The sequence below is a fragment of the Caretta caretta genome, chromosome 25 (assembly GCF_965140235.1).
Source record: "Caretta caretta isolate rCarCar2 chromosome 25, rCarCar1.hap1, whole genome shotgun sequence".
NCBI lineage: Eukaryota > Metazoa > Chordata > Testudines > Cheloniidae > Caretta > Caretta caretta.
The window spans coordinates 11,879,480-11,895,989 of record NC_134230.1 but is presented as its reverse complement, the minus strand read 5'-3'; the positions used below and the strand labels follow the sequence as shown (position 1 = coordinate 11,895,989).

Sequence of the window (16,510 nt, the reverse complement as noted above, 5' to 3'; positions counted from 1 at the left end):
AGGTGTACTGGGGAAGGAGGGAGAGGAGAGAATAGAGGGATGGGCTAGAGCAGGGATCATCAAACTAGGGGTCATGACCCCCTGAGGGGTCCTGAGGTTATTACATGGGGGGGTCGCGAGCTGTCAGCTTCCACCTCAAATCCCGCTTCGCTTCCAGCATTTATAATAGTGTTAAATATAAAAAAGTGTTTTTAATATATAAGAGGGGGTCACACTCAGAGGCTTGCTGTGTGAAAGGGGTCACCAGAACAAAAGTTTGAAAACCGCTGGGCTGTAGGGAAAAGAGATAGTATGGAGGGTTTTACAGTGCAGGGCTGTGCTACCTAGGGAGATGAGAGAGATTAGAAGAGAGATGACCTAGTATATGTATTCTTCATGCTGTATCCCTTTAATGCCCCTTCTTACTGCTTTGCTCCATTTTGTTCCCTCCACTTCCTTGTCTTCCCCAGGCTTTCTGGTCTGCCCTGAAACACTGATTCTTTTGGGAGGCTGATTTGCACTGTGATGGGTGCGGTGTAAGAACCCATACAGACTGATCACTGTATGCTGGGGCATTTCCCAGGCTGGTTGCCGGGGGATAACAATACGTAGCTCTTATTACAGGACACGGGGGTGGTACAGGTGACAATGGAGCAGAGTTAGTATTGCATCCTTCACCTTCTTTGTTGAAAGTGTTTGACATTAATTGCACAAAGACCCTCAAAATTAAACACAATAATAATTAGGACATCCCTTCTGGCCTGAAAATTATTAATTTATAATTAAATATGCCTATATATATCCAGAAACCTGCAGCAGTGGGAGAAGGGACCTTCCAATCCCCGTCACCACAGGTGTTATGGAACTGAATTGTTTTCTTTGTCCTGTTTAAGTGATAAGCCTCTAGACTAGGGGCAAGGACCATGTGTTCCCCCGTCTTGTTATGGTGCTGCGTGTAACACACGGGCTGAATGCAGGTAACCCTGTCTCCCTCTAGTGGCTGGCTCTAGCAAGCAAAAGAGCCTGCTACTGATAACTAAACAGGTTAGGTCTGACTCCAAAACACCCTTTCGAGTTAATGGGATTCTTGAATGAGCACTTGGAAAAAGGGGCTTGTGTGTTCAGACCCTAACCCTACACCCACTGAAGTCAATTGAAAGCCACCAACAACTTCAGTAGGCTCAAGATTCGGCCCACAGAGCCCAATGCAGGAAAGCCTCTCTTCAGGGTCTGAATGATGAAAGTGCTGAATTTGACTCCTCTTGACCTGTCTCTGTGCATCTGGCCATATTTCATTACCCTGACAACGCTCAATAAATACTATAATATGAATAACAATCGCTAATACTTAAAGAGACAGCTAGAGGAACGAAACATAGGCTCTACAAGTGTGACAACATTGTCAACAAGCAGGGACAAAACTTAATTATAGAAATACAGTATAATCAGACTGCCAAAAAAATCAGGTAAAATCGTTTTGGAGAGGTTTGGATTTGAACACTCCTCTCTGATGTCTGCAACCCAAATGCAGCAACATTGGGCAAGTACGTGAGAACCAGAAAGTGAAATAGAGCAATGTATTGTCCAAGCCCAGGCAGAGTAAAGTGCAAAAAGCATTTGTAAACTAGAGTTTTAATATTGCTTGGGGCAGATTCTGGCTCTTGGGGCTTGTCTTCATAGACAGCACTACAGCTGCACCCCCAGTGCAGCCATGCCACTGTAGTGCTTTAGTGAAGATGGTCCTCCGCCAACAGGAGAGCTTCTCCCATCGGCATAGTTATTCCACCTCACGGAGAGGTGGTAGCCATGTCTGCAGAAGAAGCTCTCCTGCCAACATAGCACTGTCTGCATAGGGGATTAGGCTTTTTCATATCCCTGAGCGATGTAATTATACTGATATAGGTCTGTAATGTAGGTCTGGCCTTAGTGACAAGAGGGCTTTCAAAAGGAACTTGCAAAAGTGTAACTGAGTTTTAATAACCCCAGGTAAGGGGGTTAAAATGCTGGTAAGGGAATGTCCTTCTTGTATATATGGGGCCAGATTCTGCACAGTTATATAAACCCAGATGTAAACCCAGAGTAACTCCACTGAAGGCAGTTAAGTTTATCCTAATGTAACCAAGAGTAGAATCTAGTCCCATTTATTTTATACTTGACAGTATCCCTTTAATTCCAAAGTGCAATAGAACATATCTTTGTAAATCTGTCCTTCATTGCATAATGCCAAGAAAGGAACAGAGAGCACTGAAAGGAATTGGGCCTGGTCTTTGAGCAGGGGGTTGGACTAAATGACCTCCTGAGGTCCCTTCCAACCCTGATATTCTATGATTCTATGATACACACAATGTTGTATTTTGAAACCTATTTAGTTAAACCAGTGCAAAATTTTTAAACCTACTGCTTTAGGTAAAGTTGATTCCAAGTCAATTTAAGCTAAATTGATACAGGTCAGGATTAAGTGGCTTCAAGAGAATCCACGCAGGAGTTTGCACTAATTTAAGTAAATTGATATTAAAACTCATTTTAGTTAAACTGGTGTCATTTCTATGTGAAGCTCTTAGAAACAGCAAGCCAAATTCAGCAACCATATGAAAGCTGTTGAAAGTTGACATGAGGTGTCAACAAAAATAAGCATGTGTGTGTATGACGTAGGCCATGTCTAAACTACATTTATGTCAGCAAAACTTTTGTCGCTCAGGGCTGTGAAAAAAAAACCCTGTCCTGAGTGACATACATTTTGCTGGCATAAGCGCTCGTATGCACAGCGCTGTCGGTGGGAGACGCTCTTCCCCTGCCAGAACTATCGCTGCTCATTGAGCTGGTTTTATGATGTTGATGGGAGAGCTCTCTCCCATCTCCATGGCTGTATGGATATGGCTGTGCCACTCGCTGTAAGTTTGTAAGTGTAGACAGGGCCTTAGTGACAACTTGTCAAAACTAGCTGGATGTGCCGGCGAGGAGCATAGATTTACACAATGAAAACATCCACACCCTTTATTTAAAAAACATTTACATAGCAATTCTCCCCCTGGGGAGAGGATGAGTGAAAGAAAGAACCTCATATGACAGATGTTAATCATGTTGCTTAATGCATGACTGGAAGGCATTCAAATACTGATGTGATGAGGGGGAATTAAGAACCTATGTAGAGTAGAATAGAATAGCACCTAAAAGCAAAGGGGGCGGGAAGGGATGGGGAGTTGGGCGGGGGAAGGGATGGGTGTGGTGTGTGGGGGTGTGGGAAAGGGCAGGGAGTTTGGTGGGGGAAGGGACGGGGAGGGTGTGTGGGAGTGGGGGAAGGGACGGAGAATGGTGTGTGGAACTGAGGTGAGGGCAGTGTGTGGGGGCAGGGGAAGGGATGGGGTGGTGTGTGGAACTGAGGTGGGGCAGTGTGTGGGGGTGGGGGCATGGACAGGCAGTAGGATGGGGGAAGGGATGGGGGATGGTGTGGGGGGAGGGGCGGTGTGTGGGATAAGGGCTGGGGGGCGGGGCAGGGTAAGAGACGGGGGTGTGTGGATGTGGAGTGGGCAAAGGAACAGGGAGTGGTGTGTGGGGACGGGGGAAGGGATGGGGGATGGTGTGGGGGGAGGGGCGGGGTGTGGGGGAATGGATGGGAGACGGTGTGGGGGGAGGGGCAGGGTGTGGGGGAATGGAAGGGGGACAGTGTGGGGGGAGGAGCAGTGTGTGGGGGAAGGGATGGGGGACAGTGTGGGGGGAGGGGCGGGGTATGGGAGAAGGGATGGGGGACGGTGTGGGGGGGACGGTGTGGGAGGAGGGGCGGGGGCGGGGCAGGGTAAGAGACGGGGGTGGGGGTGGAGTGGGCGAAGGAAAGGGGAGGGGTGTATGGGGGCGGGGGAAGGGATGAGGTGGTGTGTGGGCGGACGGGCGGGGGAAGGGATGGGGGACGGTGTGGGGGGACAGGCGGCGTGTGGGAGGGATGGGGAGGGGCGGAGTGTGGGAGGAGGGGCGGGGCGGGGTAAGAGACGGGGGGGTGGTGTATGGGGGCGGGGGAAGGGATGAGGTGTGGGGGGAGGGGCAGGATGGGGGAGGGGCGGGGTGTGGGGGGGAAGGGATGGGGGGCGGGGTGGGGATACGGAGAGGCCGGGCCCGCCCTGCCGCCCGCCCTCGGCGGACCTCTCGCACCATGGAGAGGCGAAGGAAGGCCTAGAGCGCCCTTGTCGGCTCGCGTCACACTGGCGGCGCGAGGTGACAGACGGGTGCTGGCCCCGCCCCCTCAGCTTCCCGCCCGTTCGAAGTGGCGATGGCTGCTCGGTAAGTCACGTGCCCGCAGCGAGAGGCGGGACTTCCTGTTTCCGGCGGCTGAGGGGAAGGTGGCTCGGCAGGTGTTTTGGTGCCTGGGAGCCGGCGCTGTGTCCCTGTCCCCCGCCCCCCCCGGTGGCGCCATGCGGAAATTCTTCCAAGACATCAAAGCGGATATGAAATTCAAAACAGCGGGGCCGGGCCAGAAGCTGGCGGAGCCGCCCAGGTACCGGGGGGCTGGAGGGAGGGAGGTGGCCGGGGAGAATGTGGGGGAGACGGACTGGGGGCAGCCGAGGGGGGGAAGGGAGGAATGGGGGGGGAGACGGACTGGGGGCAGCCGGGGGGGGGGAAGGGAGGAATTGGGGGGGGGAGACGGACTGGGGGCAGCCGGGGGGGGGAAGGGAGGAATTGGGGGGGGGAGACGGACTGGGGGCAGCCGGGGGGGGAAGGGAGGAATTGGGGGGGGGGAAGACGGACTGGGGGCAGCCGGGGGGGGGAAGGGAGGAATTGGGGGGGGGAAGACGGACTGGGGGCAGCCGGGGGGGGGAAGGGAGGAATTGGGGGGGGGAAGACGGACTGGGGGCAGCCGGGGGGGGAAGGGAGGAATTGGGGGGGGGGGAGACGGACTGGGGGCAGCTGGGGGGGGAAGGAAGGAATTGGGGGGGGAGGAATTCGGGGGGGGGAAGACGGACTGGGGGCAGCCGGGGGGGGGAGGGAGGAATTGGGGGGGGAAGACGGACTGGGGGCAGCCGGGGGGGGAGGGAGGGAGGAATTGGGGGGGGAAGACGGACTGGGGGCAGCCGGGGGGGGGAAGGGAGGAATTGGGGGGGGGAGACGGACTGGGGGCAGCCGGGGGGGGGGAAGGGAGGAATTGGGGGGGGGGAGACGGACTGGGGGCAGCCGGGGGGGGGAAGGGAGGAATTGGGGGGGGGAAGACGGACTGGGGGCAGCTGGGGGGGGAAGGAAGGAATTGGGGGGGGAGGAATTCGGAGGGGGGAATACGGACTGGGGGCAGCCGGGGGGGGAAGGGAGGAATTGGGGGGGGAGACGGACTGGGGGCAGCCGGGGGGGGAAGGGGAGGAATTGGGGGGGGGGAGACGGACTGGGGGCAGCCGGGGGGGGAAGGGAGGAATTGGGGGGGGGAAGACGGACTGGGGGCAGCTGGGGGGGAAGGAAGGAATTGGGGGGGGAGGGAGGAATTCGGGGGGGGGAAGACGGACTGGGGGCAGCCGGGGGGGGGAGGGAGGAATTGGGGGGGACGGGAGATGGACTGGGGGTGCTGTTAGTGGGGTGCAAGTTGGTCAGGGTGATTCATTGAAAGCCACATGCTATTGGTGGCATGAGGTAGCCAGTCCTGGACTCTGTCTCCTTCTGGGGTCCGTGATGCTACGCAGCTCCTGGAGATCAAACCCACTGTCAGTAACCAATTTCTGTGTGAGAAGCTATGGAGTTCCCTGTTTCTGATGCAGCAAGAGCTACCATGGTTCCATTTTGCTCTACTCCTCCAAAAGGTGCCAAGCTCTGGGAATAGTATTAGAGCCCCTGAGCTGGGTGGGTGGGGTGGGGACTCTCGCAGTGGGATGCAGGACACATCACCAGAGGAGTAACTTTTATCTTCCTTGTGGGACTTTTGGCTTTAGAACCTAAAAGACAATTCCAGCAAGTGGAAAAACATTTACTGTAGCCCAGAAGAAGTGCTTTTGTTTAACTGGTTCACATGTGTCTGAGTCAGAGCTGCTGACTCTTCTGACACAACCAGGCTCTTACTCCTGTTAGCCTGGCAGGAGCTGGTACAGTAAAGAAAGAACTGACGGGACCCAGTGCGGCTCCGGGGAACACATTCGTTCAAGTCATGACCACAGAATTGGTATTCTTGGTGCTGATTTTCAGATCCCAAGTTAAGTTTGCGGCAATGATGATGATGGAAAAATCACTTGACTTGTAAAGGTGCAGGATTGATCTAGAGGCAGTTGAGACAAGTACAGAACCTCACCATGTTATGGTTAGTCACTTTCCTGAATATCATTGTACCTCAGCTGTTTATGAAATATGCCAGCTGGGTGCATGTGGCATAACCACACTGGGAACTAAAATCACCCTGGTGAGATGAGGGCAGTATCTGCTCCCAGACCAGTGTGTGGTGAATAGACCATTGACAGTTTTGTAAGGTCTAGTATCTTGAGAACAAACAAAGACTAAAATGAACGAGGAAGTACTTGTGGAACCTTGGATACGCTCAAATAAATTTGTTAGTCTAAGGTGCCACAAGTACTCGTTCTTTCTGCTGATACAGACTAACAAGGCTACCACTCTGAAAGACTAAAATGATTGCTTTATGTCATATGAATGCTGAGAATCCCAAACTCCACTGGCTCAGGAGACAGTGGCTGGTACAATTGCCTTGGAATACAAGCCCCTTGCGTGCAGAAAGCCAGGATACAATCAGAATGAAGCACTGTGTAGGCTTGCTGTCCCAAGATCTATCTGGGCTGCAAACAGTATTGATGGACTAGTTCACATATCTTCAGGATCAGTAAATGTTTTGAAGCAGGTTTAATACATTAGGCCAATACACAGATCAGTGATGGTGAAAGTGGCACTAGACTGGAATCTATCTTCTCAGTGACCTGACCTAGTCAGTGCTGCACTATGTATTGTTCTTGCTCTTCTGTGTCATTTGTTTAGTTTCCATGTGACTTTCACATGCTTGATCTCAGCCCTGCTCAAATGCACACACAGAGAGGGCTAGAGTCCCCAGTTCTATCCTAAATCCTGAAGGAACCTTACTAATAAGTTAGCTTAAAAACTGAACCTTTCAATAACAATATTTCTTAAAAGTTGCAAGGGATTTGTAGTTGTAGGATCATAGATTAAATCCAATTTCCTGTGGCCTTCAGGGAGAAGAAGTCCAGTATTATTTACTGCTCAAAACTTGGGCCACGTAGGCTTGACCAACTGCCCTATAGCAGCTGAGTTGCAATGCTACCTAGCAAGGGCATCAGGTTCCTTTGTGACCTTATAAAGCTGTTATGTCACTGTTGAGCATCTGCAGTTGCTTCCAGTTCAAGCCTGTTCTTGGAGCTGCCCAGAGTAGTGCTGTGTGGGATTATACACGGGTGAAGGTGGAAGTTGAGCAGAGCAGCAGAAAGTGTTAAATTCTGTTTCCTGCTAGCAACAGACATTCTCCATTTCTAATGGTATCCATGCTTTGTAGTGGGTGCAGTCTTCAGGCTTTCCTGCAGTGCATATTGTGTACAAGCATTTGATACACAGCAACCCTCTCCCCGTGTTTTTATGGGGGCGGGAGGAGTATCTCGGGAAAAAATGGGTCCATCTTCTTTCAAGGGGAAGGTGCCTTATAACGGCCTGATTTTTTTTTTTTTTAAATCCTGCTTGTCGTCTTTGGTGTTGAGGAAGGATGTCTTAGATGACTGACATGTTCATGAATACTTATTAAAGCAACTAGGATTTGAATCCTTGACAAAGAGCTCTTCTCTCAAGTGTCTGAGTGAAATAGGGGCTAATTATTTAAGTCTGGGAAAAAAATCTCATTCTCTAGCAATTGGGTTCCTTTCATAGCATCCAAATGGCATCCTTCTGGGTGTCCATAGCCTTCAGGGTAAACAAGACATGAAATTCTAATGTAAAAGTCTGTTTAAACCCCACCTCCATCATCTTGAAGAACTTCTTTTCTATGTAACAAAAGCATAGTACTCCTTCCCTTCTTTCGCCTCTCTGCAGATCACCTGTAACCAAAGGCTTAGGGCTTGTCTATATAAGAACAGCCATACTGGGTCAGACCAACAGTCCCAGTAGCCTGTCTTCCGACAGGACCAATGCCAGGTGCCCCAGAGGGAATGAACAGAACAGGTAATCATCAAGTGATCTATCCCATCGCCCATTCCTAGCTTCTGGCAAACAGAGGCTAGGGACACCATCCCTGTCTATCCTGGCTAATAGCCATTGATGGACATATCCTCCATGAATTTATCTAGTTCTTTTTTGAACCCTGTTATAGTCTTGGCCTTCACAACATCCTCTGGCAAGGAGTTCCACAGGTTGACTGCATCGTTTGAAAAAATACTTCCTTTTGTTTGTTTTAAATCTGCTGCCTATTAGGGTGACCCCTAGTTCTTGTATTATGAGAAGGAATAAATAACACTTCCTTATTTACTTTCTCCACACCAGTCATGATTTTATAGACCTCCATCATATCCCTCCTTAGTTGTCTCTTTTCCAAGCTGAAAAGGCCCAGTCTTAATAATCTCTCCTCATATGGCAGCCATTCCATACCCCTAATCATTTTTGTTGCCATTTTCTGAACCTTTTCCAATTCATCTTTTTGAGATGGGGTGACCTCATCTGCACGCAGTATTTAAGATGTGGCTGTACCATGGATTTATATAGAGGCAATATGATATTTTCTGTCTTATTATCTCTCCCTTTCTTAATGATGCCCAACATTCTTTTGCTTTTTGACTGCTGCTGCACATTGAGTGGATGTTTTCAGAGAATTATCCACAATGACTCCAAGAACTCTCTCTTGAACACTACAGTGGGACCCGGCATTGCACCACTGTAGTGCTTCAGTGTGGACACTAATTACACCAATGGAAGGGGTTTTCCCTTTGCTGTAGTTAATCCACCTCCCCAGGTGGCAGTAGCTAGGTTGATGGAAGAATTCTTCCCTCAACTTAACATGGAGTACACCATGGGTTAGGTCAGCATAGCTGCATCTCTTGGAAGTGTGGGTTTTTCATATCCCTGAGAGATGAAGCTGTGCTGATGTGAGTTCCCAGTGTAGACTAGCTCACGGTGTACTTAATGGACACCATCAGAGTTAACCTACCATTTCGTAGCCAGATTTTCAGAGGCACTGAGCACCTGCAGCTCCCCTTCAGTTGGAGTTGTTGGTGCTTATGACTCTGAAATTCAGATCCCAGATCTTTAAGTTGCATTTAAATGTAATTTATTAACCTTAAGGAAGAGTTGCTTGAACTTAAACTGTCTCCTCTTGTGTCTGCAACCCAAATACAGTATGCCAGTTCTACAGCATGATAGCCAGAATATGAAACTGATCAATCTGGCTTTTGTTGATCAAATAGAGGCAGTTTCATGAAGTAAACATCAGCTGGAAAAAATAAACTGGATTTTATAAACCTTCCAATTTTAATAATCTGTAGTTTGAGTGCCTAAGGTAAGGGGACATATACAAATCCTAACTAGCTCCTTTAACTGTGGTGAACATAAACCAGTGATCAGAGTGAGATTATAGTTATCTGCTTTCGGCTGACTTCTTCTAGGGTTCTGGCTCTCCTGCTAGGGCTGTTCATTTATTTGTGCCTTTCTTTTATCCACCAGGGAAAGGGCCCCCAAGGAAAAGCCAAAAGCAGTGACCCCAAAGTCTCGTCAAGGGCCCACAGATGAGGCCCAGAGGGCAGCAGCTGCAGCCTTGGCCCGGCTGGAGCAGAAGCCCAAGCCGTGGCTCCCTTCATCCCAAGATGCCATCAAGAGTCAGGGTAAGAACGGCCAACACCCATTTCTTGTCCAGGGGCATGACAGGCATATTTGTGAGTCCACAAAGTGCTCATTTACAGGGAGTATTTTCACCAGTCTATTTATTGGCCCTGCAAAGCCTACACTCATCTCAGCGGCATTTCTGTCTGTCAGAATGGGGGGTTGAGGAGCCTGTCTCCTGTAGTTTCACACCCCCACGGCCAGTTTTGCACAACCAGCTAGGTGCACTCTCGGAAGTGGGGGTTGCATTCTTCTGAAACATTGTGTTCTGACCCACTGCCCAGAGGCAAGGTACCAAACATGAACCAACTGCCTGATGCAGGATTGTAAATCCAAACGGCTGCTTCCCTGCCCCAGGTTTGTAGAGTTCACCGGGTTGTGCCACGTCTGACGCCGTACCCTGGATTTGTGTCTCGTAGTGAAAAAGGAGCTTATGGCTGAAGCAGCAGCAAGTGAGAGACAACTCTCCACGGGTCACAAGGTATGAGGAGATGCTGCTATTCAAGGGCCTATGATCTCTGGGCAACTGAGAATCCCTGAGTTACGAAGCTCGAGCATCTCCTAGGGAAGGGGATACCAGCCCCTGTGCTGTGGGACTGTGGATTTGAGTCTGACTTTCAAAATGAGCAAATAGCTGCTTATGGTTCAGAGAGCTTAATAATCCTTTAGTTTGTACTACGGCATCTCTTCTGAAAGCTGCTGATTTGGTGGGGAGTGAGCAAGACAAGCTAGGATTTAAGAACAGTTGCTATGGAGTCAGAGTTGTGATTTTGCACTTGATGCAAGAGACCACCCACTTTTTACCCCTTTCTTATTTAAAAACTCCTTGCCCGAAACTTCCCTGGGCTGAGCCTGCGAGTTCCTGTGTATAGGAGAGTTAGTTCTATTGATTGGCCCTGAGCCAAATTTGCATACCCATAATGGGTAGCAGCTCAGTCTGATGAAATCAGCAGGACTACGCCTGGATTAAGGTGCTGCCTGGTGTGAGCAAGGATATTGGAATGTGGCCCTCTGTTGTGGTATTACACTCAGAGCCACATGATGAAAATAAGTCATATCTCCTATAGCTGAGTCTTTTTAACATAACTAGAGACTGGGGTATAACATAAGTGCTGACAGCTCCTGAACTCCATGGCTGCCAAGCATTTACCCTTTTAGTTACAAGTGCTTTGCAGACTTTGGGTGATTTGACTGGTAGCATTCCATTCCTCTGCTCTTACGTGGAGGGGTTGTTACTGGTATCTCTTCAGAATGCCTTCAGGTAGCTTCTTGGAAGGTACCTTCCATTATATTAGAAGGGATCTTATTCAAGCTTTGGGTAGCATTGCTCAGTGCTGCTATGTGGCTGACTAATCCAGACAGCCCATGAGGCATGCTGAGAGATTCAGAGGGGAGATGCCAGTCTCCTGTGTTCCCTGAGTTGTACTAGCAAGAAAGCTGTGCATGAGGGAGATGGGCATCAAACATTCTCCCCCTTTGAGCCCACGTTTGATTTCAGCTCTTTCTTCAGGGTCCTGTGTCTGCGGTTGAGGAAGAAACAGCTGGACTGTCAGTGTCAGGGGTCTATTTCATTTGCCCACTAACTGGGGCCACCGTAAGGAAAGACCAGAAGGAAGCACACATAAAAGAGGCCATCCTCTTAGTAAGTGAGGTCCTCTGCCGACCAGACTTTTCACCATTTCCTGCCTTTCATCTTACTAAATCCTCGGCATGGTCCCCAAGTGCAGTGTAACCCATGGGAAATGCCCCTGGGGGGGATGGGCTCAGCAAGACTCTCAGGCATCCCTGGGCTTGATACTTTATGCAGAACAACATGCTCTCTCCTCTACCACCAATGCACAAAATGACAGCCCTCTGCTCTCTTCACTGTCCTGTCCCCCCCTCCCCCCCCAAAAAAAGCTTATGTCTCTTCAAGGACTGTAAATCCAGATGTGGATAGTTGTTGACAAATGCCTGCCCTGACTTCTTCCTCTGAGTTTGGCAGGAGCACTAGTCTCCAGAACTCTGTTCAGTCTGCCCCTCTGGTTCTGAAATTGGCGTTGACAGTCAGCTGACGCTTCTGTCCTTCTCCCTCAGCATTTCTCTAGCGACCCAGTGGCTGCCTCGATCATGGCGATTCACACCTTCAACAGGGACCGAGAGAAAGTGAAAATCGGTGTTGAGACCATTGCCAAGTAAGTGGTCTGAATGTTGTGTGCAGCGCCCAGCTCACAGATGCATGAAATTTGTCACCTCTCCAGACGAGAAGGCGTGGGTGAAAGCAATTGCCCCTTTCCCAGAAGGTTAATGGGGAGGGGATTTTCTTGTGCTCTGGGTGGTGCTGAAAGGAACACTGACAGTGAAGATTTGGAAATATTTCCTAACGGTGAAGTCTGTTAGACTGTACAGTGTGCAGTCCAGGAAATAAAACTTGTGAGTGAGAGATTAACTAGATCTTAAAGGTGGTCCCTGTAATCCTAGAACTAGGTACCCCCAGGTGGATCGTCCCTCTGAGTGAAATGTGAGTGCCCTCTGATGCCAGGTTAGCCTCCGAAGCATGAGGCTTTGGCTGTAAAGCAGACTGTAGAGGGGGACACACCAATTGTAGCTTGTTTCAAACTGGCAGCAGCATAGCCGTGTGCATGAAGAGCAGTCTGGATGCTGGAATGCAAATAAACCCCATAGTCTCCTGCCATCCCATCATAGTCACAGGGCTCTTGTGTTTCATAGTTGTGTCCAGTGGGGATTCCTAAAGACTCCTATCTGGAGAAAGGTGGTCGAGGCAGTTGGTGCAATGCACATGACCCAGTAGTAAAGTAGTGGGGTATCCTGCATGAGTGTTCAGAAATAACTTTCTCTTGGGATAAAGCAGCCTGGGAAGGATGGAAGTGCTAGTGGAGAGGAGACACTTGGAGAGCTCTTTGGACCCAAGTAATGTGTTTTTAAACTTTGATCTTGGCACTAAATGGGACCCAAGATTCACGAGTGATCTGAGCATCCATGCCTGTTGTGAATGAAGTGTGTGATGGTCCTGTCTTCTGCAGATATCTGGATAACATCCACCTCCATCCAGAGGAGGAGAAGTACCGGAAGATCAAACTGCAGAATAAAGTGTTTCAGGTGAGATTCAGACTCTTGCAGTTGCCACATGGAGGAATAATTCCCACTCTGTAGTAGATTAAATCTAACCCTCTCCTTACCTTTTAGGAAAGGATAAACTGTCTAGAAGGGACACACGAGTTTCTTCAGGCCATTGGGTTTGAGAAGGAAATGCTGCCTGTTCCAGGACAAGGCAAGAAATCAAACTGTATCAGACTTGAGACTGGGGTCAGCTACTTGTGAGGAGTAACAGTGTGTCACTGGGAGGCAGCTTTGATTACTGTTGGAGCCCTCTAAAGCTGTGGTTCTCAACCAGGGTACACATACTTGGGGGGGTACGCAGAGGTTTCCTGGGGGCACATCGACTCATCTACATATTTGCCTAGTTTTACAACAGGCTATGTAAAAAGCACTAGTGAAGTCAGTACAAATGAAAATTTCATGCAGACAATGACTTTACACTGCTCTGTGTACTATACACTGAAATGTAAGTACAATATTTATATTCCAGTTGATTTATTTTATAACTATATGGTAAAAATGAGAAAGTCAGCCATTTCTCAGACATAGTGAGCTGTGACACTTGTGTATTTTTATGTCTGATTTTGTAAGCAAGTCGTTTTTAAGTAAAAAGAACAGGAGGACTTGTGGCCCCTTAGAGACTAACACATTTATTTGAGCATAAGCTTTCCTGAGCTACAGCTCACTTCAACTTCAACGAAAGCTTATGCTCAAATAAATGTATTAGTCTCTAAGGGGCCACAAGTCCTCCTTTTCTTTTTGCGAATACAGACTAACACGGCTGCTCCTCTGAAACCTAGTTTTTAAGTGAGGTGTAACGTGGGGGTACATGAGACAAATCTCTCCTGAAAGGGGGACAGTAGTCTGGAAAGGTTGAGAGCAGTGCTCTAAAGTCTGCTGTACGTTATAACATCACCATTTTACACCCCCCACCCCCAACCTGCAGCTTGCCTGTTGCCTCAGGGTGATTTGCTCTCAGGACTGCTTTCCATGAGGTTGCAGGGGATACACTCCCCATGCGTGGTTGTGGGGAGAGCAATTAGGATTGAAGGGAAAACAAGGCACTTAAGCACAGTGCATGTGTTTGTAGAGACCACAGAAGAGTATTATATGCTGAAGGAGGAAGTGTTGACTAAGCTGGAGGATCTCAAGGACTATAAGGAGCAGCTGTTGAGCTGTGAGCCAGTGAAGGCCCAGCTGGATCGCCAGCTCTGTGTATTCAAACCCTCCCCTCAAGCTGCCCAGTTTGAGCTGCCCCAGGACTTCTACAACCTCACGGCAGAGGAGCTAAAGCGAGAACAGCGGCTCCGGTGAGTGTCCTGCAGCATGAAGCGCTGCATGTAAAAGGAGGGAGCTGCATAATTGGGGAGGGGTGGGGAGGAGGATGGGCTGACCATACTGGTGTGGTGTGTTGCTCTGGTTTGGAAAATCTCACCCCCCCCCCCGCCTTTGCTTTATTTCATGTTAAAACCGTCTCGTCTATAAAGGACGGAAGCAGTGGAGAAGGCCTCTATGCTGAGGACAAAGGCTATGCGGGAGAGAGAAGAACAAAGGGAAATGCGGAAATATAACTACACGCTGCTACGAGTCCGTTTCCCAGATGGATACATTCTGCAAGGTAAAGGATGGCCGCATCTTGCAACTTACTCTTGTATACATGCCCCAGAGAACGTCTGGAAATTCCGCTTTGTAGTTTGAGAGCAAGAATCAAAAACCTGGCCAGAATCTGCTTGGCAACATGGGGATAGAATAACTCAACCAGCTGGGATGCTTCTAGCCACTGCGTGGGACTGAGACAATGGGGTAACTATATTTTTGCAGCTTCTGTAGAAATTTCTCTCTAAAGCATCCGTCACTCTTGCCATCTAAACCAATGGTGAGTATAAAGATCTAGGACATCCTTGGGCAGCATCATGCCTTGATCCGTGCTAAAGCTGTACAAGAGTTTCCATACTGCTGAGGGTAAATGAGCAATCTACTGGCTCAGATTCCAGTGAGCGGTTCATTAAAACAGTAATGGGTGTGTTGCCCACATGGTGGGTAACAGGCTGAAAGTGGTTCTGTAGCCTGAGGAACACCAGTTGCATTTTGTAATAGGAGACGCTTTAGCATCTTGCAATGAAGGTACTAGACTAACTAAGCTTTCCAGTGGATTTTATTTTTAGGTTAGAGGTGCAATGGTATTTTGTGGCCCTGCTGTGATACTCTTGGGATGACCAACATGTTGCTATGAAATGTTTACCTGTTGAGTAAATCACATCAGCCTTGATTCCTTCCCTAATGAACTATCTTAATGTCATCCAAATATGCAACTAAGGGTCTTGGTGAGAGCAGGCAAATGGGAGTCTGCCTATAAACCAGTTTTAATATCTTGATAAGCGGAAAAATGTGACCTTAACACTCTGTCTTCCCTTTTCATGACAGGGACATTCTATGCCCGGGAGCCAGTATCTGTGCTCTACAGGTTTGTGAGAGAAGCACTGAGGGATGATTGGATGCCCTTTGAGCTACTTGCACCTGGAGGTGTCAAACTGACTGAAGAGAACTTGGCATTCAATGAGTGTGGGCTGGTGAGTAAAGCGATCTGGTTGAAGCCACTTACAGCAGATACAAACCTGTTCAGTGAAAGGAAATGGGACTGTAATAATTCTGGTCCCAGTGGTGGTCTAATCTCTTGTGATACTGAACTGCTCTGTCCTCGGCTCAGTGCAGTTAAACTTCAGCCTGGTTGCTAGATGAACTATCCCTTACCTCAGAGCTCAGGGAAAGCTTTTGGCACAGGGCTAGGAACTTTGCACTGTATGTCCTGTCTTCCTGCCTGTCAAAGGTCTTCCAAAACCAACATTCCAACTCTCGTACACCTGGAAGACCATTTTCAAGGGGTTAAAGATGCGTAAAATACTCATTGACCAGCTTCAGTGTAGTTACTGTTAACGTCTAGTACATTTTCTGCTTGTCCTAGGTGCCCTCTGCTCTCCTGACTTTTGCATGGGATGCAGCTGTCATGGCAGACGTACAAGCTTCAGGAGAAGAGCAGAAAGGAAGCCCCTTGAAACCAGAACTCCTTTCTGCTGTCCAGATATTGTCATGAAATAAACAGGATTGGATTCAGTGTGGTTGGCTCTATTATGTGCTGTTGCCTCCTCCCCTGCACTCCTCAAGCATGAAAATGGAAGCTGCCTAACTATTTGTCACAAACTTGAGGGAAGACTTCAATTTTAGCTAGAGCATTAGGAGGCCGGGTTTCAGAATGCATTGTGCATTAGCATAATCACCTCCAGTTCAGAGAGGAGTGGCTATATAATGGGACATGAGGACTGTATTTAAACAGATTTAATAGTCTGAAGACAGTCTTGCCCAGAAAACTTTAAATGTGCTGCTTTTATATAACTTATTGTAAAAAGTTATTTTGGTTACTCTGTTTAATCTCTTTTCTAGTTTGGCTACAGAGAATAAAAATCCACCCTACTGAACCGTAGCAAACCAAGGACAGCTGCAAGACTATCCCATTATTGAGTTTTGATAGTGGGCAGGGCTAGTGTTCACTTTTCCTTATGCTTCTATTGTACAAAAATTGCTGCTGAATGAGACTTGTTTAAAACTAATTATGTTCAGGAACTTGTTAAATTGATTAAATGGACTACTTGGAAATGCA

The 16,510-nt window shown here is 48.7% G+C and overlaps 1 protein-coding gene across 3 annotated transcripts; it reads left to right on the top strand.

Moving 5' to 3' along the window:
• The first annotated feature begins 4,143 nt into the window (after positions 1-4,143).
• On the top strand, positions 4,144-16,510 carry UBXN6 (UBX domain protein 6). 3 transcript variants are annotated; one of them, XM_075123340.1, is made up of 11 exons: positions 4,144-4,251; positions 9,601-9,758; positions 10,176-10,237; positions 11,267-11,398; positions 11,833-11,930; positions 12,780-12,855; positions 12,943-13,027; positions 13,946-14,165; positions 14,343-14,473; positions 15,280-15,425; positions 15,818-16,510. In XM_075123340.1, the coding sequence occupies exons 1-11, from the start codon at positions 4,241-4,243 to the stop codon at positions 15,944-15,946; spliced, it is 1,248 nt and encodes a 415-aa protein (XP_074979441.1). In that variant the 5' UTR covers positions 4,144-4,240; the 3' UTR covers positions 15,947-16,510. The 3 variants fall into 3 exon arrangements, with proteins under 3 accessions (XP_074979441.1, XP_048686764.2, XP_074979442.1); XM_048830807.2 differs by lacking the exon at positions 4,144-4,251 and adding an exon at positions 4,277-4,465; XM_075123341.1 differs by lacking the exon at positions 4,144-4,251 and adding an exon at positions 6,219-6,241.

Bases quoted from the DNA above. Each gene is read 5' to 3' on its own strand.
- UBXN6 (XM_048830807.2), top strand. From the start codon at position 4,383: ATGCGGAAATTCTTCCAAGACATCAAAGCGGATATGAAATTCAAAACA. The intron at 13,028-13,945 runs GCAAGAAATCAA...ATGTGTTTGTAG, and splicing joins GCTGCCTGTTCCAGGACAAG to AGACCACAGAAGAGTATTAT. The intron at 14,474-15,279 runs GTAAAGGATGGC...TTTTCATGACAG, and splicing joins AGATGGATACATTCTGCAAG to GGACATTCTATGCCCGGGAG.